This window comes from Emys orbicularis, chromosome 15 (assembly GCF_028017835.1).
Source record: "Emys orbicularis isolate rEmyOrb1 chromosome 15, rEmyOrb1.hap1, whole genome shotgun sequence".
In the NCBI taxonomy this organism is placed as follows: Eukaryota; Metazoa; Chordata; order Testudines; family Emydidae; genus Emys; species Emys orbicularis.
In genome coordinates this window covers 17,564,056-17,590,752 of record NC_088697.1, presented here as the reverse complement: position 1 = coordinate 17,590,752, position 26,697 = coordinate 17,564,056, and the positions used below count along the sequence as shown (strand labels likewise).

Genomic DNA, 26,697 nt, shown 5'->3' with positions numbered 1-26,697 from the left:
TTCCAAAGAGCATTTACGTCTGGGCCAAGACTAAGCATGTGGGACACTTCAGCCAAAATTGAAAGCTTGAGGATATTCCAAATAACCAGAATTAAAAAAAGAAAAAAGAAAAAGTTCAAAAGCCCGTCTTACCATAAATACACTGCCTTTCCTATTATCTTAGGTTTACTTCTCAGTGATTATACTTTGATTTTTTTTCTATTAATCATTTCTAAAAAGAACAAATGTCTTTCTACTTTTTCAACTCCCAGTTGGTTTCCTGACTTTGAATGAACTAGTCACTGAACTGAACTAGATGAATAAACTGAAATGAAAATATTCTCTCTGCCCTGCAGAAGAGGCTACCGCTTTGTCAAAAGCTGGTTTAACGCTTCAACAAACTCTCGTTCAGTGGTTTGACTTTTAGTACATATTTGCTACCAATTTTCAATTTTTTTTATTTAATGTAAATGATTTAAATATGAAATCTTCATTTCAGTTTATTCGACTAGTTCAATTCAATGACTACTTCATTCAGTTAAGAAACCAATTGGAACTTGTAAAAGCAGGATAGCTAGTTTTCCTCTTCCTCTCCCACACAAAAAACTTAGATGCGAGAAGACAAGCTCTACTAGTACTAAAATCTTGAAAGATACAGTGACCAGAAGTAATCAGTTCATTTAGCTACAGATAACTCCTTTGTTTAATTAATGTTAGTTTTAAATACAATTCATGTTTTTATAAACTTTCTTCTTATGTTTCCAGCACACTTAAGGTAATTTTAAATGCGGTTTCTGGTGGATTGATTTTGAATTTCCAAATAGTCTCTCACAAATCGCAAGTAAAAAAGTAATCTATTAAAGAAATGCATCATTCACCATCCTCTAAAATAATAAAAATTAACCATCTAAATCAATGTAAATTACACATTTATTTAAGCAATTATATAATTTATGTAGATACAGCGTATCCTCCTGGTTAGTAAAAAGAAACACCAAATTTCACGTAAAGACTACATTTAGTTGGAAATCATCATGTTTTAATAGTTAACCTTTCTGTAGAAAAACTACAGAATACAAATGCAAAACATGATTAAAATCAATGTTTCCTGCTTACTGATCAAAATCATGGTTACAATTGGTGATTTAAATCAATCTGATTAAAATCAATCCACCCTGTTAGCTAACGATGTCAAAGCAAATACCAATAAGAGAATTTGTACTTTTATAACTAATTAGCCAAGTCTATTTGCACACATCTGATGCAAGCATGAGCAGCTTCACACAGGATGGATGGGAAAGGCACTTATGGCACTATAGGCACTCTATTTGTCTCAGGAGTAAAGAACAAGCTAATAACATATCAGAGCCACAAGCAGGTATTACAGCTCTTTTGGTAATTGAGAAATCTGTCTCAGTCCGCTAAATCCCATTTGCAAAACACATGCCATTTTAACTCTTCTCATGCTTTCATCAACTGTAGTGAATTTGTATTTGGTCCCCTACAGTAGGGCACAAGCAGAAGAGAGTTTTGGATCTAGGGGCCATCTCCTTTCTCCGCCACCATGGGGAAATTCTCTTCTGAATCTTCAAACTTGCAGAGAATAAGTGCTCTTTCTGGAGGGCCCATGAGTGCTCTCCCTTCTCCTAGAAAGCACGGAGTCTCTGCCCCACCGCCTATGGAGAAGGGAGGCACTGCAGCAATGCATTCTGGTGTGCAGGCCTCGCACACGTGTCCCTTATTTACTACAGAGCTGGGGAAAAGGGGACCTCTTGGAAACAGGTGCAGAGAAAGGTGAGACAATAAGAAATGAAGGGGAGAAATGAAACAAAGTAGCATTAGAAGGGAAGGAGACCGAACAGAACAATGGCAGGAGAAAGCAAAGTCTGATAAGAAAAAACTTAGACCAACTGGCTAAGCAGCAGTTCTGCAGAAAAGGACCTGGGGATTTCAGTGGACAAGAAGCTGGATATGAGTCAGCAGTGTGCCCTTGTTGTCAAGAAGACCAATGGCATATTGGGCTGTATTAGTAGAAGCATTGCCAGCAGATCGAGGGAAGTGATTATTCCCCTCTATTGGACACTGGTGAAGCTACACCTGGAGTATTGCATCCAGTTTTGGTCCCCCCACTACAGAAGGGATGTGGACAAATTGGAGAGAGTCCAGCGGAGGGCAACGAAAATGATTAGGGGGCTGGGGCATATGACTTACGAGGAGAGGCTGAGGGAACTGGGGTTATTTAGTCTGCAGAAGAGAAGAGTGAGGAGGGATTTGATAGCTGCCTTCAACTACCTGAAAGGAGGTTCAAAAGAGGATGGAGCTAGGCTGTTCTCAGTGGTGGCAGATGACAGAACAAGGAGCAATGGTCTCAAGTTGCAGTGGGGGAGGTGTAGGTTGGATATTAGGAAACACTATTTCACTAGGATGGTGAAGCACTGGAATGGGTTACCTAGGAAGGTGGTGGAATCTCTATCCTTAGAGGTTTTTAAGGCCCAGCTTGACAAAAGCCTTGGCTGGGATGATTTAGTTGGGATTGGTCCTGCTTTGAGCAGGGGATTGGACTAGATGACCTCCTGAGATCTCTTCCAACCCTAATATTCTATGAAACTATGCTCCTGTGTCAGAGAGAAGCAGCACCAACTCTGGAAAAGCCAATCTGGTGCTGTGAAGTGTCATGGAGAGGAATTAGCAAGGGAGAGGCTTGACAGGCCAGTGGCTAGAGCACTAGGCTACCCCCTAGCAGCTCTGGGTTCAATTCCCCCTTTGCTACAGCTTCCCTGTACCAGCTGGGGTGGGGGTGGTGAAGCTATGGTGAAATGAGAGAGCCTCAGCTCCACATCTATAAAATGGGGGTAATAGTATTTCTCTATAAAGACACTGAAAATTGTGAGGCATCCAGATACTACAATAGACAGAGTAAGGGGGACATGGGGAGGAAACCTAAATCCTTGCCTTAGGCAGTCCTTTGGACATGCGTTATGCAATCGTACTTTTTCATTTTAAAAATATCTGAGAATTTAGACAACTCGCTAACCACTTGGTTTTGAATTTCAAACCCAGCGTGTACACCTAGTAACATGATCTGTACTCCGTCCTCACACAGGCCATCTCTGACTACCGACATTCCATATTGCATAGACTAACAGGACTAGGATGTGTTTTCTGGCTGCAGATCAACCATGTTTCTATAGCTGAAACTGGTATTTCAGCAGTGGAAAAGGCTACACTGATGCTCAGGAGAGCTCTAAAAAGGAGAAGGCAGAGTCCCTGATCAATCATTTCCTCCGGCAATACATTTTAAAATGTTGCCATTTTCCACATTTGGCCACTAGTTACAAAAAAACCCAGAAAACTCATTTATTTTGCAGATTCTTCCTCGTGTATCCCCACAGATTTCAAGATTTAAAGAGCCACTGCTGCCTCCCTGAAAGCTTCATAAATATTCTGTTGAAAAAGGAAAATACCAGATGTGCAGACCATCCGTCCACCAAGGCAGCTGGCATGGAAATTCAGGGTTAGAGTACAGCTGACAGAAACCGCAGCAGAGCTCCAGTGAAATCAGTGGCGCCATGCCAATTTACACCAATTGCGGAACTGGCCCAGGCTCTTTATTCTGAGTCTGGGCCAGCTCCACAATCATTTATTATTGGCTTCTCCAGGATGGCGATCACTCCACTGAAGGCTACACGCCCCACAAGTTCAGAGTCTCGTAACATTTGTAATTTGGGGCTGTTTCAAGATCGCTTAGAAGTTGAAATGAAGGCGACAAGCAGCAGCCTGTGTATTAAGTAGGCCTACACGCCAAGAGAGCATCACTCTACAAGCCGCAGACAAGTGCGGCTGGGTGAAACTCAAGGTGGTGCTTCGAACATTTAAAGCCCTACATGGACTGGGCCCAGGTTACTTGAGGCCCCCTTTTCACTCAATGGCACACTGCCAAAGGTGGATCAGCACAGGTGATTGAACTACAGCCCCCCTTCTACAACCAAGAGGAAGCTAATCTCCATGGAACCTTGCAGCACTGGAATTCTCCTCTTCCGCACCACCAGAGCCCAGATTTGCCAACATCTGCCCAAGCTACGGAGGCCATCTTTTTCTCCAGACGTTTGGGCACAGGATGGGTCACAGGCTGGAGGGGTAGCACGATGCCCAAGATGAAGGGTAGTGGGAGCCCAATTCACCATTGGCCCACACCTTGTGTCATTTACACCAGTGCAAAGCAAATGCATTTATGGCACTTTGCACTAGTGGGAGTGATGACACGGCAATGAGGAGACAGACTTCCCTTATTTTGCTAGAGGGTGTTGGAGAACTAACTCCATTAGGTAAGAGCAGGACATGGACATTTAACCTAAACTGGAGCCTCAGATAGGCACTCATTGAATATTTTACCAAACACAATGCACACACCTCTACTGAAGACCTCAAGTAGTTGCAATGCTCTGGTTATGCACAGGAAAGATATTTGCCTTTTCACAATTATATACCGACTGTTCACTGATTTCATAGTAAGCACTTGTAAATGTGAGCCTTAAAGCTGCACAAGTCAGCCAGGACTCCTTCCACAGGAGATGTAAGCTGGGAATGGGTGCAACGGGTGATTCTGCCACTTGCACTTTTAGAATAGTGAATGGTGCCTGGCTGATAGCCATGGAGGTCAAGCATTAATTCACACTCCAGTGAAGGGGAGTGGCACTTTCCCACATTACCCACCCCTGACCTACGGGGGCCAATTCCAGGTGAGAGGGTAGCGTATTCCCAGCTCCATTCAAGCTTTGGCCCCTTGGCAAGACTATGGGGATGTCTATACTACCCGCCGGATCAGCGGGCAGCAATCGATCCAGCGGGGATCAATTTATCGCGTCTAGTCTAGACGCGATAAATCGACCCCCGAGCGCTCTCCCGTCGACTCCTATACTCCAGCACCACAAGAGACGCAAGCAGAGTCAACAGAGGAGTGGCAGCAGCCGACGACTCACTGCAGTGAAGACACCACGGTAAGTCGATCTAAGTACGTCGACTTCAGCTACGTTATTCACGTAGCTGAAGTTGCTTAACTTAGATCGATCCCCCCCACCCCACCCCCAGTGTAGACCAGGGCTACGAACAAGGGGGTGATGGTGCAATTTTGGTGGAGGATTTAATGAGGCAACAGCTCTGTTAAGAGTAGTCTGAGATCACTCACTTCACAGAGCACTTAGTAGCCAGCACAGCAGTGGCTTTAGGTCATTAACATCCAGTGCATCTCAGCCACACATCAAGAGTAATTACACCATAAACACACTATGATTTCTGGACTGCTTTTTAATCAACATTTTATTAAGTGCAGCTGAATTACTAGAAAGCCATGGAAAGAACCTGCTGAAAAACCACAGGAGCAGAGTTCTGACTCAGCCAGCCGTTTGCTAACACCACCTGTTGTGCCAGTGCTCCATTCTCATGCTAGAAGCACTGTTAATGGTGGTTTCTTATTTAAACAGTCTGGGGGAGTACCTGGAACTGCTCATGGTTAGCAGCATGAAACAGGAGGATAAAGATAGGAATACTGTCAAGGTGCATAAGCATTTATACAAGATACACATTTATATTTACACATGAAAGACTATAGCATACAAGCCTGTACTTTTTCAATGGATAAAGATGGAAAGACAGCCTTCTATATAGGGCTTTGCTGCTGGTTCTTCAGCTTCCAAGCCTCAGAGATGCTGAGCAGCACTGTGTCACTTACAGCTTGGAATAGGCCATCTCAAACTTTCACTTTAGACATTTGGGACTGTAAGTTCATCATCTTCTAGGGACGAGACAGACAAGGTGACATTATAATTGGCTGTCTTATTAAGTACATTGCTGTCTGAGTACAGAGTTATGCTGGCAGCAGCATTTATACATTTATTTGTTAAAAGGCAGCGGACAGCCTCAATTTTCTCTTAGAGAAACACTTCTGTTCAAAACCTGATAAACCAGAACTTGTAATTTTCAATTGAACAGTGGAAGAGACAGCTTAGAATAAAGTCTCCTGTAAAATAGTACTACACAAGGTGATTAATAAACTAACTTCAGATAATTCAAAACAGACTGAGGCTCCTGGTGGGGAAAAAAAAAAAAAAAAAAAAACCTCTTGTAACGGGCCAGTGCTAGCAGGCACAGGCGTGACTTCACTTAGGGGAGTGATAGGTAAAGAGGAGCTTTAGAGAAGAAGCAAGGATTGCCAAGGACAGAATCACCAACCCAAGCACTCCGAAAGCTACAAGGATGACGGAAACTATTTTGACATCTAAAGTTTGACATCTCCCTGAGGCTTAGATGGCTCAGCAGCAGTTCCTTCTAACTCAGGGTTTCTACGATTATATCCAGCATCTCAGTCTGACTTGAAATCTTCAAACCAACAGGGAAGTTATAAATAGGTATCATGCAGTTTAAAAGGCTGTACTGTACCAACTACCTGTGAATTTCAGACACTGTAATAGTGACCACATGTGCAGTCAAAACAGAGAAAAGTGCGCTACACTGCAACTGCTTCCCCAATCACTTTATAACCAGGAATTAACCCTCCGAACAGCCGGTGAGGTAGGCCACTCAGTGACAGATAGGAGTTCAGTAACTTTCCCAAGGCCACGCAGCAAGTTACCAGTAGAGCTGGAATTCCCAACTGCATGGCTGCTGCTAGGACACTGACCACTGATGGTGGAATGGCTCCCTTTGTCTTGCTGAAATCTTACATGATTCAAATGAGTGGTGATTCGAAGCTTGGTGGGAGTTTTAAACAAACCATTTCTGTACGAATCAGACTCCAGGCAGCAGAGGCTAGCACAGCTGTTTCAGTGAAGGAGCCAACATCTTTCAAAGCTCTTTATTTTGTCTCAAGTGAATAAAAATAGCAGAACAAGTTCTCATGGAGTTAACAAGTTCCAATTCTTACAATGGTTGGGCCCGTATCAACTAAAAAAGGGTCCCACTGCATGTCAGACTTCACATACAGGATTCCAAACAACAGAGCAGAAAGCTAACACTGCACGATCACATGTGCATTTCCTACCCTGTGATCCTGTTGCAGGTACCGCAAAAAAAAAAAATATTTAGGAAGCCAGTCCTAGGCACTATGCTGATCTAGCAAGAGAAGCACAAGCACGCTATGCCATAAATGCAGTACAGCTTGGGGTAAAGATATTATAGGCCCAACTGTCAAAGCTAAGTTTGGAAGAGACAGAGAATGCCTTATGGACAGAGCAAGGGACTACGGGAGGACTCCTGAATTCTATCACAGATGTTCTTAACTTGCTGTGTAACCTTGGACAAGCCACTTCACTTCTGTTCCTTACTTCCCACCTCTATAAAAGGGGGAAAATTATAATTACCTATCTCACATAAGAGCTTGGAGGCATTTACGGTTTGAAATCCTAACATATCAAAAGATGGTCTAAATTAGCTGTTACCACTTAAGAAAGATCTCGGAGTCGTTGTGGATAGTTCTCTGAAAACATCCACTCAATGTGCAGCGAGAATCAAAAAAGCAAACAATGTTGGGAATCATTAAGAAAGGGATAGACAATAATATGGTTTCTACATAAATCCATGGTACGCCCACATCTTGAATACTGAGTGCAGATGTGGTCGCCCCATCTCAAAAAAGATATATTGGAATTGGAAAAGGTTCAGAAAAGGGCAACAAAAATGATTAGGGGTATGGAATGGCTGCGGAGATTAATAAGACTGGGACTTTTCAGCTTGGAAAAGAGATGACTAAGGGGGGGATAGGATAGAGGTCTATAAAATCATGACTGGTGTGGAGAAAGTAAATAAGTGTTATTTACTCCTCCTCATAACATAAGAGCTAGGCGTCACCAAATGAAATTAATAGGCAGCAGGTTTAAAACGAATAAAAGGAAGTATTTTTTTCACACCACACACAGTCAACCTGTGGAACTCTTTGCCAGAGGATGTTGTCAAGGCTGACTATAACAGTTCAAAAAAGAACTAGATACGTTCATGGAGTATAGGTCCATCAATGGCTATTAGTCAGGATGGGCAGGGATGGTGTCTCTAGCCTCTGTTTGCCAGAAGCTGGGTATGGGCGACAGGGGATGGATCATTTGATCCTGTTCTGTTCATTCCTTCTGGGGCACCTGGCATTGGCACTGTTGGAAGACAGGATACTGGGCTAGATGGACCATTGGCTAGTATGGCCGTTCTTATGTTCTTAAGTCAAGAGAGGCAGCAGAGACAGTGTGATGAGTTGTGTATTTAAACAACTGGCTTAGTGAAGAGAGAATATGTCTTAAACCTATGCACCAGGTCCCTCTACTGGAACAGTGCCCAAAGTGGAGCTGTTCCGTTAATTCACAGAACAGGGTGGAAGCGATGTACCTTGCTTCTGAAGGCAGTTGATGGGAATGGTGTTTTCATGTATGTACGTGTGCAGCCACAAAGGCTTCGTCAGAACCACCAGTGCCCAGAAAGTGCCATACTAATTCCAATGCATGTGTCCTATGGTTCAGTGACAAGTCTCCTAGAAAGTTACCCCTCGCTAGCTGCATTGATTTCCTCCACTTCAAAGGGCCATTGTCAGGGAAAAACCCCACCACATGTGTTACGGTGTGGTCCTTTCATTGTAGAACTGCAAAAGGGGTATAAAGGCCTTAAGACACCACACAAGGTATGGTGGAATTTCCCCCCAAGCTTCCCTAAAGGAGAAGTGCATAGGTATGGCACAGCCCTCTAGATCTGCAGAGCAAAGAATCAGCTCCTCCATGCTACTCTTACAGCTGCCTTTGGTCATGGAAGTATGCTACTGCTGGATGCCTACCCTGTCCCACCTGTCTCTGATAAAAGCAGTCATAGAATTAACATCTACCTAAAATTCAAGCTCAACCTCCGGGGTCTGCAGGGGAACATTCCCCAGTCCCACTTCCCTAAAATCAGGGCTATCCCAGAGGAGTAGAGTAGACACAGGTCTTCTCTGAACTAGGGGGGGAAAAGAGCATACCACACTGGCTTTGCTCCCTTCCTTACCTGGGTACTTTAAGCTGACCTATGGAATGGAAGAGAGGCTAGGGCATATACTTAGGAACTAAGTAAGTGGCCCAAGGACCCTATTTCACCCATTTTTTGAAAAAAGGTTTGACCTATGCCCTGATTCAGCAAAGTCCTCAAGTATGTGCCTATCTTTAACATGTGATTAAGTCCAATGATTTCAATGGAATTACTCCTGCTTAAATTAAGTATGTGCCTAAGTACCTTGCGCACTCAGGGCCCCAATGCTCTATCAATCATATAGTTTAAGAACACTGGCTATTCCTAATACATGATTAAAAATAAAATTCTCTCGTTTTCTATTTATGTCGTTTGTTTTGTGCAATCTCATTTTGGACCACGCAAATAAAACTATTAATTAATCTCATTTGTGTTTCTAGTCGGTTTCACAAATTCTCATGCATTAGCACAGCGTTGTACACTTTAATATTATACAAGTTTTAGAGAAGTGTCAGTCATTTCTACATTTTAGGCCAAATTTGTCCAGACTCTGCTCTAACCATTCCAACTGGAAAGCTTATCTTATTGTCTTATTTCCAAAAAGAAAGTGGAGACACTGTTTGGTACATAGCAAAAACAAAACAAAACAAATGTTCTGTGTGTGATCATGACAAAGCCATGCAACAGCTACAGTGGAAACTGCAGACATGCACTTTAACTGTGTTAGCTAGTAGCTTTATAAGTAGTCAAGTTATCACACAGTTCAAACATATTTCATATAAAATAATGCAGAACTGCTAATGCTGTAAAATTAGAACATAAGAATGGCCATATTGGGTCCATCTAGCCCAATATCCTTTCTTCTGACAATGGCCAATGCCAGGTGGTTCAGAGGAAATGAACAGAACAGGCAATCAAGTGGATCCATCCCCTATTGTCCACTCCCAGTTTCTGGCAGTCAGAGGCTAGGGGCACCCAGAGCATAGGGTTGAATTCCAGACCCTCTTGGCTAATAGCCATTGATGGACCTAACCTCCATCAACTTATCCAATTCTTTTTTGAACACCAGTGTAATTTGGCCTTCACAACAAGGCAACAAATTCCACATGTTGGTTTTGCATTGTGTGAAGTACAGTACTACTTTGTTTTAAATCTGCTGCCTATTAATTTCATTGGATACTCTGGTTCTTGTGTTATGTGAAGGGATAAACAACACTCTCTTTTAGTCACTTTCTCCACACCATTCATGATTTTATAGACCTTTATCATATTCCCTTTAGTCATCTCTTTTTCAAGCTGAACAGTCCCAGTCTTTTTAATCTCTCCTCATAGGGAAGCTATTCTATTCCCTTATAGTTTTTGTTGCCCTTCTCTGTACCTTTTCCAATTCTAATATAGCACTAATTAGCCCTCAGGAGACAAGGAATGTGGAAATTAAGGCTAAATGGACAGTGTATGTTCTGCCCTATTGTGGATGTGAGCATTATGCTACAGCCTCTAGTTCAGACCCTGTTTTTCTACAACTCTACATACACACCCATTTATGATCATCTCTGGCAATGCAATTACAGCCTACATCATATTCATATGTACAAAGGACAGAGTGAAGGATGTTCATTCAGATTTTGATTGGTTAATGCAATGCTATCAAAATTCCAGCGAAGGTTGCAAATCCTGTTAACTCTGTATTTAATTAAACCTGTTTTAAGTAAAGAATTAAAGCATAATTAAAAGGCTCCTTGGCCAGAGGGAAAAGACCCTCCCCCACATCTCAGGAAAAGTCTGGCTATGGAAGTAGCTTTACACCTCTCTCAGTTGCGGAGCTCCAGTGCAGGTCTACTTCCTATGCACTTTGCCAAGTGTCCAGGGGTTCAGAGAAAGCTCCTCTACTTTTTATAAAAAGGTATCTTACGATATGAAGGATTTAAAACCACTGTGTAATTTAGCCATGCAGCTGTGAACAAATCAATCTTCCCAGCCTTGGATGAACAGTGCCAAGTATACTGCAAACACTCAGAACATGTCCTTCCAAGTCTGAGCACAGTAAAATGAAAGTCCATTTTCTAAGGAATGCCCCCTTCCCCTCCAGACACTTCGCGGGACTATTTAAATATAAATTTTGACCTCCAGCTGTAGAGTGGCTCAAAGAGGCCCCAAATGTTTACATGGGGGAAAAATAAAATTCCTAATTCATGCTCAATCTGCTAAAATGATTTTGATCAGATTTGAAGTTCACTTTGAGGCATAGACCAAGCCTGGAAAATCCCAGCCTGAAAGCTTGAAAAATTAGAGACTGAAAACAGGGTATTAGAATGGAAAATCAGTGTACTTACTTTAATAGGAGGGGCATTGACCTCTACAGTTAAGTGTATAGAAGACATATGTAAGGCAGTTATCACTTAGCCACTGCGCCATTACATAAAAATGCTGCCCCAAAATAAGATTAAACTATTATTCCACACTTGCCCAAAGAATATCCACACATAGCATGTTTCTTCCCCCCCACCCCAAAATAGGTGGTCGTGGAGAAAGAGAGATTCATGTGCTTCCGACAAGAGCAAAGACACATTAAACTTCCCACCATTTGCCAGGTTAAACCAATGCAGCAAAAGATTACAATCTAGCTTCGCAAAGTTGCAGAAACAATGACCATCTAGGCACAGAGTAAACTTGCCCATCCTTCATCATGCTAAATGTTTTACTCAAAGCAAGTAAGGCTCAAGGCCAACAGAAATGTGCATTGCTCAACTAGCAAAACCCCTCTCCTCCTTTTCTTGATTGTTCCCTTTCTTTCAAGGTATTTTCTGCATTCTCCAGTGTTATGCTGGTATTAGATAGAGGTCTGTGTTCTAATTTTAAGCTTCTATAGTTATACTCATTAATGGGAATACCCTTACACTTTAATGAACATCTACATTTAAAATGCTCTTTTCCTGCATGCCCAAAGAGACAAAACTTTAGGTAGATGGAAACCAGATTACAAATAGATCCAAGAGTCAGGATTTTTGCCAGAGCACCCCAAGACCTGCCCACCCACATCCCCAAAGGTTAGGATGTGTATTTTACACAGTTTAATTTTTGCACTCATGTAAAGAGAGTTCTGCTTCATTTGCTGTATAACAGAGCCAAAAGAGACTTGAGTTGTGAAGCTTTCCACATGTTTTTAGGTAACTGGAATGATGCAAAAAGCAGATTCTTCAATAGTCTTGCACAATGTATTTATAATTATAGTCAGAAGTTTCTAACATCCTCCTCCCGCACAGCACCCCTAGGGAAATGCATTCAATAGTAAAACATTCATAAGTTACTTACTGTGCTTCTTCTGAAGATTCCTGCTTTATCTTTAATGTTCTTTTTGAGGCAGGCATTTCATCTGAAAAGCAAAGTTCCAACAGACAGTTATATATTTAAAACTCTCCCAAAGCTTTTTACTTTGAAAGGTAATAAGTTGTTCACTTAGTGTTTTCCAGTAAAATTCTGATGTCACACTCTGAGGACACTGCTTCAGCTCTTAAAACCAGCTACTATGTAAGCTACATCACCATCCCTGAAATTTTAGCTACAGGATCAAAATCTGGCTTCACATGTGCAAGATCTTTCAAGGACAAGAGTAATTCCTGCCATTAAGTCACAAGTTGATTTCATTGTAAACTACATTCTGAAAAAGGCCATTCTGCTTTCAATAGCACATTTGAAGAGCAAGCACCAGAACAAACGTATCTGTATTCCATTTAGACTGTGTGCGTGCTAAGTACCTTTCTCATAACCATTCACTGAACACAAAGAATATTGTCAGCCCCAACTGCATGTAAATGTTGCTGTAATTCTTTTGAAGGATAATGGTGACAAACCATCAGAGCAAAGCCTGAGTCACCAGAATCCCTATATGGAATTACAGTCCTCATTTATGTACATTTTTAAATACATGGTTTAAAGAAACTCCTTCCTGTCTCTTGTATCTCAAGTAGCCCCCTTCTTTGCCTTATTCTCCCCAAGTCCCCCATGCATTCTGATCCTCTTTAAATTAAAAACAACATTCCTAGTTCTCATACTTCAGTTAGTTTGAGGAGGTATTGCTATTGTCATTTGAAAATGCAATTTAATCCATCTCTTAGTCCAAGTCAGAATTTACCAGTCCCCAGAATATAATTGCAGATGAAGGTATATTTGTGTGCCTCCCCTCCACCCCCCCCCAATTTAACCTACAAATACGATCGAAAAAGCGAGAACAGTGCCTTTATCCATCTTCCCTTGTAAATGCTGCCTCGCTCTTACAATGCCATTGGAATCATTGTTTAAATTAACTTTGATAAGCTTCCATAGACTCGGTAAATATATAAACCTTTTCCCTTCCTATTTATTGTAGGCAAGAATGTACCTCTATTCTGTACAAAATACTTACTCGGAAGTCAAATGTAAGCATATTTTCAGGAAAGTGGATCTTTCTATAATATCTGTCAGGGTTGGGCAACAGCATTTGGAAGACTAGGGAGATTTTTTTTTTGGAAAAGGCAAAAATTTGGCAATTTTACTTGCACAACATAAAAGTAGTTGTGGCGTGTGGCTTGCTAGCTTTTTACATCTAACAAATAATGAGTTTATACTGAGATCTACCTGCAAGATTTTTTGTTGTTGTGTGACCGTGAGCATCAGCAGTACAGATCAATTAACATCAAGCTCAGCAATTCATATTTCCTTCCCTCTCACCCCCCATTCAAGTTCCTTTTAAGCAAAACTCAAATCTCAAATTTTAAACAATGAGCCACTCTAGCATCTTGTCAGGAACAAAAGAGCTACTGTACCTGTTTTAAAATAAGACAATGCAAACAAGTTAAAGTCTACTTATTTCAAATATTCTACTTGTTAGAATTCACTAACAATAAAAACTAGCAGTTAATCAGTTCAGTCCACAATTTAGTTACACAGAGAAGGTGTTTGACAGCTTTAGGGAGCCCTGCAAATTAGGCACTTTAGATTTATACAATTGTACAAATTATAGGAATTAGTTCTGATTTATGACAAGTCTTAAACCTGTAAGTATAAGAAATACACAGAAGTAGGTATAGCAGCATTATGGCATAGGATGGATTAGGATTATGGAGTAGGATTAGCACTAGAGTAGCTACAAGCACATGCAAAACCAAAACATACAGACGGATCAATAATCAATTTCTTACCCAACTCCGGGTCTCCGCCCTGGTAGCAGTGAAGATCCTGACTGTGGTTCCCCCAATCCTCCTGTGAATATTCCTCCATAGTGCTGCCATCCGATTCCAGCTCCTGGTACAAGCCGCTACTATTAATGAGTACAGGCTGGCAGGGCTGCGAGTCCCATCCTCCCTGACCAAACACCTGTTCCAATTGTTCAAATGTGTAACTGCTTTTCCTTTTCCCAACACCATGTTCTTTCACTCGACTGTAACACCTGCGAAGGGTCTAAGACACAAAACCTTTTGTTACTCAATTGGTGCTAGCTTTCCAGAATGGCACGCACTCACGTGCAGATAGAATAAGAATGCTAGACAATCTGTTTATTTTTACTTATATTGCTCAATCTTTGTCCCATGTGTTCAAGTACTATAATCCAATCACCAAACTGCCAAATTAACCTTTGTAAGACAGGAAGCATCACAACTTTGATGTTCCTGACACACGATGCTTTAGCTTGAATATCAATTACAAAGAACAAAGTTGTATAGCATCTACAGGTTCACCAGTTTCAAAGTTGGGGATTTTGAGGGCAGGGGAGAATACATAAGTCTGCTACATATTACAGGAAAATAAACAAATCCCATCCAATATACCAGCCAGCCCGTAGAATGCACACCTTCTACAGGAAGGAGAGAGTACAGCTGTTGTTGTGCCCACAGTTTGGAGAAGGTGGGGGAGGGGGAGATAGAAAGAAGAGTCCCCAAAAGCAAAGACAGTCCAACCTTCCTTATTCTAGTAAGAAGATAGAAGGTAAACAATGTTTGCCTAAACTATTTAGCTAGTAAAATGTATTACTTACATATTTTGCATTCCTTACTAACTCACTCTGTCTCTTGGGAAGCTGCTGAAATTTAAAAGAGGTCAAATCAATAATGCTCCAAATTCCCAGACTCAAACATCAAATCATCAAGAAACAATACTAAGATGGCCACATCTAGCAATCCATTACAACAGAGTCCAGTTCAGATTTTGAAGCCTCCAATAAAGACAGATTGCCAAGCTTAGACCAGGTTTTTTGCACCTATTTGATTTCTTATTCTAGTGGCTGAGTAGCATAGTACTTGCTACCATTATTATAAGATACAGTATGAAATCTAACTCTTCTGCATCTGCTTCCAATTTTCCAAGTCAAGGAGGAGCTGTTTAGAAAGTCTTTGAATTAAAAACATTAAGGGACATGAATAAAGTGTGGTTCTACTTTGAAAAGTGACTAAATTGCTTTGTAGGATTCCACATCTACTGCGTTTCAAGGACTTCCTATCAGATGTACTCAATTTACAAAACATTTTTCGCGTAACTGCCATCACTTCAAACTGAACCTTGAATAAGAAAATCAAGCTGTGTTCTCTCACAAAAGCAAGCATTAGGGCTTGAAAGATGCACTTCTGGGCTGAGGACAGGCTCTACTATGTCACCTTCTACAGAGCAACCACGTTTCTAGCACTTTTGGTTGCAAAAACAACCTTCCAAGCCAAGAATGTAAACGGATGTCTCTTCCAGATTCTCAAGACAGCTCCAGTGTGGCTCATAGAAACAGACAACTCTGATCAGTTCCAGGGCTGATATTCAGAAATCTGGAGGGCAGAAGTGCAGCTATCAAAAACTCATGCTAGTTGCATGCTGCTGCCTGGGAAAGCTATATACAGCACCAACAGCAGGCACAAAGTTATTCAATGCTGAAGATTAAAAAAATGGAAACTGGGACAGTGCAGAGTAGCAGAGATCTCATCCCACCCAAGATGCAACAGCCAGGAGACCAGAGAAGAAGAGAAACTCCTTTTCTTCCATAACTGGAAAGAGGTGCTTTAAAGTGTCAGAGCTACAAGCACCCCCCTCCCCCTTCCCAAGCAAGGTTGTAGGACAATATTCTAGTTGAAATAGGAGCAAAAGTGGCAGGGGCATTGGGCCTCTCAATGGGATATTGATCGCAGGGCTACTGTCCCCCTTCCACCTGTGTCTTTAGTATCTACCGCTGGTTAGTAGGCAGAGTCCTCCATTTAGTAGGTGTTGGGTAAAGTTTTCAAGTGTTGATAATCACTTTCCACCTGTTCAACAACTGTGTGTTCAATGGGGCCGGATGAGTAATTGTGGGTAGAACTAGACCCTGCATTTGATGCTTAATCTGTTGATGATCCATGAGAGAACTGCATCCCTCTTTGGGGGAGAGCACTGCAAGGCTAAAGAAATAAACACTAAACAGGTCAGTGGTTAGACCAAGCAGGTAATACCCAGATATACAGAGAATACATGTGAGTAGGAAGTACCAGTTTTAAAGTCACTTTGCAGAGCAGAACTACACTTTCAGATGGATACTTTGTCTCACTCAAGACTGATGCTACATTTTTCACCTCATTTATGACAGTGTCACAGGGTAACATGTAAACTACTATATCATTTGTGACCTGAAGAAGAGCTCTGTGTAGGATCAAAAGCCTGTCTTTCACCAACAGAAGTTGGTCCAATAAAAGAGGTTACCTCCCCCCACCTCGTCTCTCTAAGATCCGACAACTGACACAGCTACACCACCACTGCATATCATTCCTAGAATTTTTTAGAAATCAGTGTACTCAAATTTTAAAACAGTTTTCATGACAATTTTATATTATTGCAAGGTATGTAAGATTTCCTTATCCAACTGAGCAACAATGGTACTGCTGTCTCAATTTGAAGGCCCAAGAGATTCTAACTGCTTTATTAATAGTCAAGCTAAATAAACACACTGTTGTCTCCAGCAAAGTTAACTGAGAAGCTTCAATATCCTCTGATTAGGTCCTTTGGGAGCCCTCAACATCTGCAAACATTGGCTTCAATGCTTAAAACTCAATTTCAAAAAAGAGTTCTCCCTTGGACGGATGTTACCAAATTATCCATTTAAGACTTCAGCAGAGGCAATCTTATTAGCAGCCATTTATTTCATTCGGCCCTCAACACTAATGTTATTTTGCGAAGACCATGGCAAAAGTTCACCAAGCACCTACTCAGCAGAGACCAATGCAAAAGATGAAGGAGGCAGTGCTCTGGTCAGAACACATCTCCAGATACTTTGGTAGGATGGAAAGCATATGCTGAGATTACTGCCAAAAGGACCCAGGGCCTTGCTTGGATGATTCCATCTTTCATATTCACCTCTGGTCAGTAGACAGCTTTGAATTTATCAGATTTCTACAACCCCATTAGCTTCTGAAAGAAGAGCTCCTCCTGCCAACCTATAGCTAAAAACTGTTGGTGAGACCTCTATTTTCCTTCCCTGGAGAGTGGGGACTGCCATTATTTTCTCCTCCCCACAGACATTTTCCATTTTCTTCATCATGGATATCTCCTCTATGCCTCTACAGCACATGGCTTTAACAGCACTGAACTAAAACTGGCGTATTCTGGTCTGTTTCACTGCTGCCCCACATGATTCTGCATGACCACCTTGCAGCTAACAAGAGTTATTCATTTCACTCTGCAGCTGTTTGCAGGCTCAAGAATACAGCACGGCATCGAGACATTCTGCAGATTTTCTGCATAATTATTATAACTAGGAGCAGGGGGGGTTGTTTTTGAAAATGAAGCCTTAATTCTCCCTACACCTATAAGAATTCCCGTGTTATCACTGGAGAGAGGCTTTTTCAAGCCTTGTAGTCCCTCTCTCCCTCCCAGAATGCAGCTGGACTTCTGCTCAAGGGCATTAACACCACATCTCCATATAGTGTTCTACCAGCACCTTTAGATCATAAGTCTTTTCAGAAGAAAAAACAAATCATGTTTATTTTTAATATAACTATTCAATGTGTGGTGCTAACCATCAGATGCCTTCTCAGAATATGCCAGAACAAACAAATACTGGGTGCTCTACGCTCAGAAAATAAAGACCATCTCTGCTCAACATTTATAACTTAAAAGCCATACATAGAAAATGTGACGCTAGGAAATCCAGAGAAGCTTGCACTACATGCTCAGCCCCTGGAAACAGGTCAGCCCTCACTGCTGCTGTAGCATATAGGTACCTCCAGTAGTTTGCCCACTAATGCTGGAACCGAGCCCTACTCAGCAGCTCCAGTTTTCCAGGCTGTCAATATGGGCACTGATGTCCTTATCCCCACCAATCAGTTTCCCACTGCAGCTATGTTTCCTGAAGCTGTATACCTGACTCACCTGGTCTAGTTATGAATCACCAGCGTAGCTAAGCAAAAGTTCCATGGAAAAGACTGAAAGGGCAATGGGCTGAGGAGCTGCCACACACGTATGAGATTTTATCTGTTAACACTTTGTACAAGTCAGTGATCCTCAGCATCTTGTTTATTTCTCCAACAGCAAACAACCTTCTCCAATTAAGGGGAAAAATTCAAAGAGAAGGTCTTTTGTCATGCTTACTAAAAGTCTATGTATGACCAGGTAATGGTCTTACAAATCTCTGCTGTAAGATACTCCGGATCTTGATCAAAAATAGATTTATGGCCCTTTGTTTTCAGTTTATTGATTTTTACTGAAAATTTCCCAGATTTTACCAAAGCTATTACTCAGTTTTTACTGATTTTCACCCATATTTTGGAAGTGCCAGAACTCTCTGAACCCAGCTTCCCACTTTGGAAGGAGAGATAGCAGCTCTTTAACTGGTCTCTCTCCTTCTGGAGCCAATCCAGGCTTTGGGGGAGCCAATTCAGGAGTACCAGAATGACTTGAGCACTGGTGTATGTACTGTTTTCAATCCAATGCCCAGCACATACATGTTACCATTGTTGGAGATAAGTATCCATGCTATCAGCATTCAGAGCAAATGAATGTTAGTGAACTACTTTTCATGCTAAAATGGGTTCAAAATGAAAAGCTATCCAATGACATTTCAGAACATGAAAGGTTTTTTTTTTAAACTTCAAAACAAAAGATATAAGAGAAGAATATTTACCTAGAAAACTCCCTTTAATTTTGTAATAAGATACAACAATTACCAGGAAGTTTAAAAAAAACCCAACCCACTGAAAACAAAGGGCCGTAGATATGTTCTAGCCCATGCAGAAATTACAGGCTTGATGCAAGAATTTCTGGGTGAAATTCTCTGGCTTGCGTTAAGCAGGTGGTCAGACTAGATGATCATAATGGTCCCTTTAGGCCTTAAAAATCTACATACTGGCTGAAAAATATGGGTGATCTGAATTTTTGTTCTGCCCAGGTGGCTTCCAATAGCTCTCCTTGTGCAAGCAGGTTTTTATTTTTTTTTTAAAAAGAGTTTGTCTGAAAGAATGAAATTATTTTCTGAGACCAGTAAAACTCTACTTCTGGGATAAAGTTTGGAATGGTGGGTAGAGCCCATCCAATGAATGGTACATTAAACATCTTTATATTACTAAAGTTCCCATCCCAGAAGTCCTCTTGACAGGGTAGCAGATACAAGGAGAGCAACACAGGGGGGAGTTTAACATTTCTTTACTAGAAGTGCTTTCAGGAACTGGTGCCCTGAAGAACTTTTTAAGGAGAGGATGATTCAAGAGACTGGAATTAGTGTCAGAGTCCAACATGCTTACTCAAAATTGTCACTAGAGCCTACAGGGAGCAAATACTAAACTCCAGTTGAAAACCATCCTGGCAGAACAAGAAGTTGTAACACTGATTCTTCAAATTGTTCATCTAGATCTACATTCTTGATAGAAGTGTGTGCTCAGCTCAGAAGCTTCAAGCAAGCAGTGTCTGTTGGGGCCACTTGCCTCCTCCCCATCGCTCTGGAGTCATAAGGCACAAAAGGGGCAGAGGCCAAAACCACCATCAGTTCCATCTATTAATTCAGGAATCCTTGCTGACCCTTTGAAAGCTAGCCATATGACTTCTCTCTCAGCAAATAAATAAGCAGTCATCAGCCTTCTGCAGGCAAGCAAGGATTCGTTAAGAAGACCAAGTCCAAGTTATAATGCTGAGTGAAGGACCAGAGTTCTAAAGAGCAGCCTTGCATAGTTCAGCGAGAGAGATTTTGAAGAAGCAAGTAACAGAGGCTGCCTTACACCTATTTGAATGTGATCCAACTCTCAGAGGTGGCTGAACATGTGCCAAGTCAGAACAGTCAAGCATAGACTGTCCAAATAAATCACCCTGCGGGTTGAGCAGGATTGATTATCTCTTATCCCTATAAGTCAGAGTGACCAGGGATGTTTGGATTGTTTTGGTCTCGTTTAAATAGCTAAGAGTCTTCTGTCCACACTATGGACCCTGATGTGAAAAACACTTCCCTCAATGCCACTAAGGCTTGGAGAACAAAACCAGCAGGTTGATATCCAGCACCAGAGATCACTTGAGACAGGAATTTGGGATGAGGAAACAGGACCACCCTATCCAATGCAACAGTGTAAGGGATGTCAGCTATCTACTGCAATAGCCGAGAGGAATGTTGTTTTTAAAGAGATAGTAGAGATAAGGGGAAAACTACCTCATGAGCTTCATTTGCCTCTGTCCTGAGATATGAACCTTATGCTGTCTATGGGAACACAGCTCAAACCCACCAGAAATTGTCATCTGTAGGGTAAGTTAAGACTGACAATCCTCACACATGAAGATAGAAAGCTGAGACAGCTCGGACTTATTTTGGACCACCTCAGATCCACCACTTCTTGATTTGCTCTTTGGACTTATTTAGCCACCAACTAGCCCTCAGACATGCTGAAGTTTGCTACCATCCTCAGTTAATTTAACTAAAGCAATAGTTTGTTAGTGATTCTCCTCTGCAATGGCTGAAGCACATGCTTTAGACCCCAGGACATCCAACTGGACTGATTTTTTCATTAGTGGCAGCAGCAGTAGCCAGAGATGCTGAGAAGTAAAACCATTCCTATGGACTTGATATTATTAGTCCAGACATTGTCAGCTAAGGAGCAATGAGAAGTCCACAGTAATGCCTGAAGAAAATGAGAATGATAGGAAGTTTTTAAGTGTCTACTTATTAATCTGTCGTGTCTGAGATGACAGCTCCAGGGAAGCCAAATTGGAAGCAGCAGAACAGCAGCTAGACCTCATCTCCTTTGAGGATGGAGATCTACAGAGACCTCTGTCTAGTCCATTTCCACAAGAGTTGAGGACCCAGGGCTCCATAAGGACAAGGCAGTTCAGAAAATCTCCACAAGTACAGAAGGCTTTGGGGGGTGAGGGGGTGAAAAGAGAGGGACAAAGATGGGGCAGATGCATATTCAGGGAAGAGACTCTTGCTTGTTATCAGGCCCAGTGGAGCAAGCAGAATAAGTCCCAACTTAGTCAAGGCACCAAGGAAGTCTGGCGTAGACTGCCAGTGCCACCCCCCACGGCAACACAATCACCATCAGGATTCCTAGGTGCTAAGGCTCTGGTGGCAAAGCCTGAAGTGGAGTAATGGAAAGGATTCCTGCTACAGTTAAAGACAAAGTCTTACTGGTACTGATGGAGGCATTAATGAGTACAAATGCTTCAAACTTGGTATAAGGAACCCATCTAGGCACCAATATCATGGCAACAAGCACTAGACAGGTCTAGATCTGAGCATGTGACTGTAAAAGGAAGGGAAAAACTAGACTCCATATCAATGAATTACTTGAACTTCAACACAGCTACCATTAAAAGCATTCCTTCCTTGTGTCAAGATCTCAAGATACAGCTCCTTGAGCAAAAACAAAGCCATGGTGCATTAGCTCATGCATTTGGGGCGAGATGGAGTAGACAATTACTCTCTTCACCAGTATCAGAGGGGTAGCCGTGTTCGTCTGGATCTGTACAAAGCGACAAAAGAGTCCTGTGGCACCTTATAGACTAACAGAAGCATCTCTTCACCAGGTCTTTGCTATTGTGCTCTCACCTGCTGACCAAGACATTGTTTTGCAGACTACTTAATAACAGTCCTTAAAAGCACTAATGGTGATCTTTAATGAATAAGGGCATCCCAGAGTAGATTTGCTTGCCTTCAAGGAAAACACCCTCTCTACCATTCAAAGGCCATCAAGGATTACTTTTCGGATGCATTCCTCATCCTAGACTTTATTAAGGCCTCCTTTATACCTTGCTATCAAATTCCTTCTGTCTGGTCATCCAGGCAGATTTCAAGGGCAGCTCCCAGTACAGAAGTGACAAAAAGCACTGCTGATAGGTCAAGCCTCTTGGCTAGCAGCAGAATATGTGGCAGTAAGGGCCAGCATCATCTAAGAATTTATAAGTGGTGGATCAAATAGAACCATGAGAGCACAAGCCACTTTGGCAAAAAGCTGAAATCCTCTGCAGATGTTGCTTCCATCCATTCGTCTAAAAGTGGTTCTTTCTAACAAGACATCAGTTGTTTCTGACCTGGGTTGAATCACAGCTGGTTCGTCATCCAGATCACAGTCCACGAAGCACTGGAGAGCAGTGAGACTGCTGAGAGCAGGAATGATGGAGAGGTGACAGTATTCAATATTAATGTATTGGTGCCACTGCATCCTGTTGTGTCTCACTTGTAGCTTCACAGTAAGCCAAAGAGAGTAGATGTGATGGAACCATGGATTTCATGGTTCTTGGAAGTACAGTAGACCAGCATTAACCTCTGAAAGAAGGCCTTACTCCAGCGTAAGGCTCTTTCATTCACCCTTAGAAGAACCTAGATTTTAGTCAACACCATCAAGCGCTGCTGGCATACTAGGATGAGCACTGACACTTTGACCTTAGGCATCACTAAAGAGATGTTAGCCTCCATTGAGAACACACACATCTGAAACCAGATTGTTTGAGATCATGGAAATTTCCATTAATGAAAGAAATTACCCCAATGCCACCTTCTCAATCTTGCCCAAAACCAAGAAGTTAGACAGGAAAAGGTAACTGACAAGACCATAGTCTTAGTCATCCCTTGCTCAAGAAACTAATGTAGATGTACATTTAGCTGTATAAACAAAAACCTACAATTCCAGTGTATCACAGCTAACTTTGCTCTGAATTTGTGGGTTTCACTAGTTTCAGGTGCACCCAGTAAATTCTGAAGCACTTAATAGAATGTAGAAGACAGTACAGAAACAGTCAATCTTCCAGCAGCAACTACTGCATCTTGGCCATTCAGATTCTTACCTACCAACCTAAAAGTAATTTGGATCATCATTGTCAAGGACAGGAGGCCCAAATAATAGTCTGCCTTAATCAGTTAAGGACACAATTTAAAAAAAAAATGAACTAAGTGCCACTAGACTGACACTTACAGGATTATTAATGTGACTTTTGCCAGCTAGGATAGACAATACAATCCACTTGGAAATGACTAGTGCAGATTACATTGTATATTACAATACTCTTGTAGTCAGCTTATAGGAGAAGGATACCTCCATTGTATATTTAGGAAACAGACATGGCTCAGTCACCTTGGGGAAGTTTATACTTTTTCAGAACTCTTAATATTAAGGTCTGCAAACAGGATCTACTCATAGTTTGATCCTCTAGAAGAAGACACACGGACATACAACAACTATCAGCAATAGCCCACTGCAATCCCCAGGCGCTGCTCTTACAGCATAGTTCAAAAAGATGTCCATAAGGAAGTTCCAAAACTCATCCTTATTATTGCGGTATTTGTCTATTGTAATTTCCCCCCACCTTACAGGTACCACCAGGAAGCTATTCTCATGTATGCAGAGATACAGGAGGTCCTCCCACCAAGGAAGTTTAGAAATTGGTGATTATTTGGAGGAGAGCTACAAGCCCTGGAAAATATGCCTCACACAGAGACTTAAGGCATTTAAATCTATTCAGCGTACTGAAGAAAAGGTTAAGAGGTAACATGGGCTATAAGTATCAGCCCAGGGAGGATACGACAGAGGGCTCTAATCTATCAGACAAAAGGGGTAAGAGCCAGTGACTGGAAGTTGAAGCTAGAAAAACTTCAAACAGAAAACAAGTTTCCGATTTTGAAAAAGTGAGTAACTCGCCACTGGAACAGCTCAATATTAGATGTGCTGGATCATGTTTTAAAATCTTTAATTTAAAATGGGATGCCCAAGAGATGTGTTCTAGAGTTAATGTTTGTCACTTTAAGTTAATACTCAAATACAGATTGTTGTTTCCCTCTTACTTGTGTCTCTCCGTCATCTAACAGAAGACTTTCCAATTAGAATCTTCTGGGTGTTTTTTTTCTTCTGTGATTTATACCACATGTCTGGAGATGACCGGTAAATGTATCAATCATATGAAAACGGTTTAAAAGGTGCTCTTACAATTAAAAAATAAAATGTCTGCTGAGAATATCCGAAGTCCAGCAGAAATCTACCGAACAGTTTGAAGTGTGGGGAACGATTGCTATACACAAGTATTGAGCTACTAAGATCATGGGAATCATGAGGACAGATCAGTGAAGGTAGTTACTCTGTAATACAACTCAAGATTTTGGACAAGTTCTTTCCCTTCAGATCAGCATGATATAGAGATCAACACTAGGTTGGCCACGTAGGGCTCAGTCACAACAGTGGATATAGCGTCAATATTTTAAAAGAGATTCACACTCTAGCTGAAGCCAAACAGATATTACCTCACCCACCTTGTGTCTTTAATATCCCGGGAACAAAATGGCAACACTGAATACAACAATGGAAGATAACTAGTCCAACTATTTATTAAAAAATAGAGTCAAGTTCAAACAAATGACTAGTATCAATACAATGTTAAGTTGCAACTCTGAAGGGTACTGTCCACCTGGAAAGGCATATTAATCTGAAAGATGGTGATAGTTTCCGCTATAATAGGTATAGATAAACTGAAATAAGTTAACATGAAAATTCTGCCTGTGAGTCAAACTTATAAACACGGTGTTGTCAAATGCACAAGGTAAACTATTTTTCCTTTGCTGAAGAACAGCGTAAATGTTATTGGAGAAGAAATTGTTTAAAAGGATTTTAAAATGTATAAGATTACTACAAAGTATTTTTTTAAATGATATAGGTATACTATTTAATAGTACTCTTTTTCCTTCTAGAAAAAAGTCTAAAAGCAGAACCTTTGAACATTTCTGCTGTTTTGGCCAGAGGAGATTGACTGATCAAAGACTTTACGCACTGAGCCCACTGTCACAGTGCATCTACATGTATTGTTTTCAGTGATGCATTTAAATGTTAGGACTGGGATGAGACCACATAACCCAAGTATTGTAACTCAATTATAACTAATCCTGAGGAACACCACTTTCACTAACACATCAGCTTTTGATCTTCATATTATTGTACATACATCAGTCTGACAATGCAAAGTACTATAAAAAAGCTCAGTTTTTATGTAGTTAATCTCTATGCTTTGCGATTCAGGTTAAGAACTAAGCTCTTGTTCATTCTCTAAAGCAGAGAGAGTTTTAGGTGAACGGAAGATACACAGTTTTAAAAAATGAATTTGCACTTCATGCAGGATGTGGGATGTTTTGTGATACTTTCTCCAGAATATAGCTGTTTTTTGAAATTCTGAATCAAAATCAAACAGAGACTCTCTTCACATTACTGCACTGGGGTAGCTAGACCAATGCCATGTAAACCACTTTGATTGGTTTCTCTACTGAATAATTTTTGCTCACATACAAGTGAAGAGTAACAATAGTACAGGGCAACAACCATGTGTATTTTAGCAAATACACCTCTACCCTGATATAACGCTGTCCTCGGGAGCCAAAAAATCTTACCACATTATAGGTGAAACCGCGCTATATAGAACTTGCTTTGATCCGCCGGAGCGCGCAGCCCCGCCCCTCTGGAGTGCTGCTTTACCGCGTTATATCCGAAATCGTGTTATATCGGGTCGCGTTATATCAGGGTAGAGGTGTAATTCTTCTGTTAACAAGAACTATGAGACCACAGGCAATTTGAAGACCCATTGAATAACCAGTAGAAAGTATCAATGACCAAGAAATGATAAAATTAAGGATATCATTTAAAATTTGTAGAATAGGGAAAATACATGCTCAACGAAAATCTTTTGAGATATCATTGATGTGGAAACTAAGATCTAAATTTTCTGTGCTTCATGGTTAACAAACCGGTTGGTCCAGAGAACTTCCTAGATCAACAGGGTCATATTCAACGTGTCTCTGTTTGAAGATATAAGATAGCAATAATTGTTAGAACTGTTACATATGAATCCCTAAATTTAGCCACTCTAAAGATTCTGGTTCAAATTTAAAAGCGGGCTCATTTCTAGATTGCAGGCCAGCTGTGCATATGTGGAGAAAAGCATATGCTGATGTTAAAAGACAGGCGATTTGAACTGGGATCATGCTTTGCATTTTACCCTAATTCAAACATGATGCATGTATTTGATACAACTGAAAAATGGAAAACACTATTCTTCAGAAGAGTGGGCTAAATGAGTTGGTGGGGGGAGGTGAATCAAGATTCTATGGAATTTAAGTGTTTGAGGAAAACCAAAATAGTTATTGTTTAAAAACACTAAACATAAATCATGACTTAAGAAAAGTGGCATCCCAAATACTTTCTGTTTATACACTATAGTTGCAATTTCATTAATTTTAGTTTCTTTGTTTAATGCATGTCAAGGGATACCAGTCAAAATAGATTATAAAAATCAATGTGGAGGTTCAGCTGTAACTTAATT

General features: G+C 41.1%; 1 protein-coding gene across 3 annotated transcripts in view; it reads right to left on the bottom strand.

The window, feature by feature from the left end:
* The window catches only part of MSANTD2 (Myb/SANT DNA binding domain containing 2), a 34,222-nt gene that overhangs the window by 2,842 nt on the left and 4,683 nt on the right, over positions 1–26,697 (bottom strand). The window contains exons 2-4 of one of the 3 annotated variants that reach the window (XM_065417207.1): positions 14,960–15,004; positions 14,127–14,385; positions 12,262–12,322 (exon numbers count right to left, since the gene is read on the bottom strand). In XM_065417207.1, the coding sequence (XP_065273279.1) occupies positions 12,262–12,322; positions 14,127–14,385; positions 14,960–15,004 (365 nt within the window). The remainder of the gene's footprint in view (positions 1–12,261; positions 12,323–14,126; positions 14,386–14,959; positions 15,005–26,697) is intronic. The other 2 variants (XM_065417208.1, XM_065417209.1) reach the window with 2 other exon arrangements.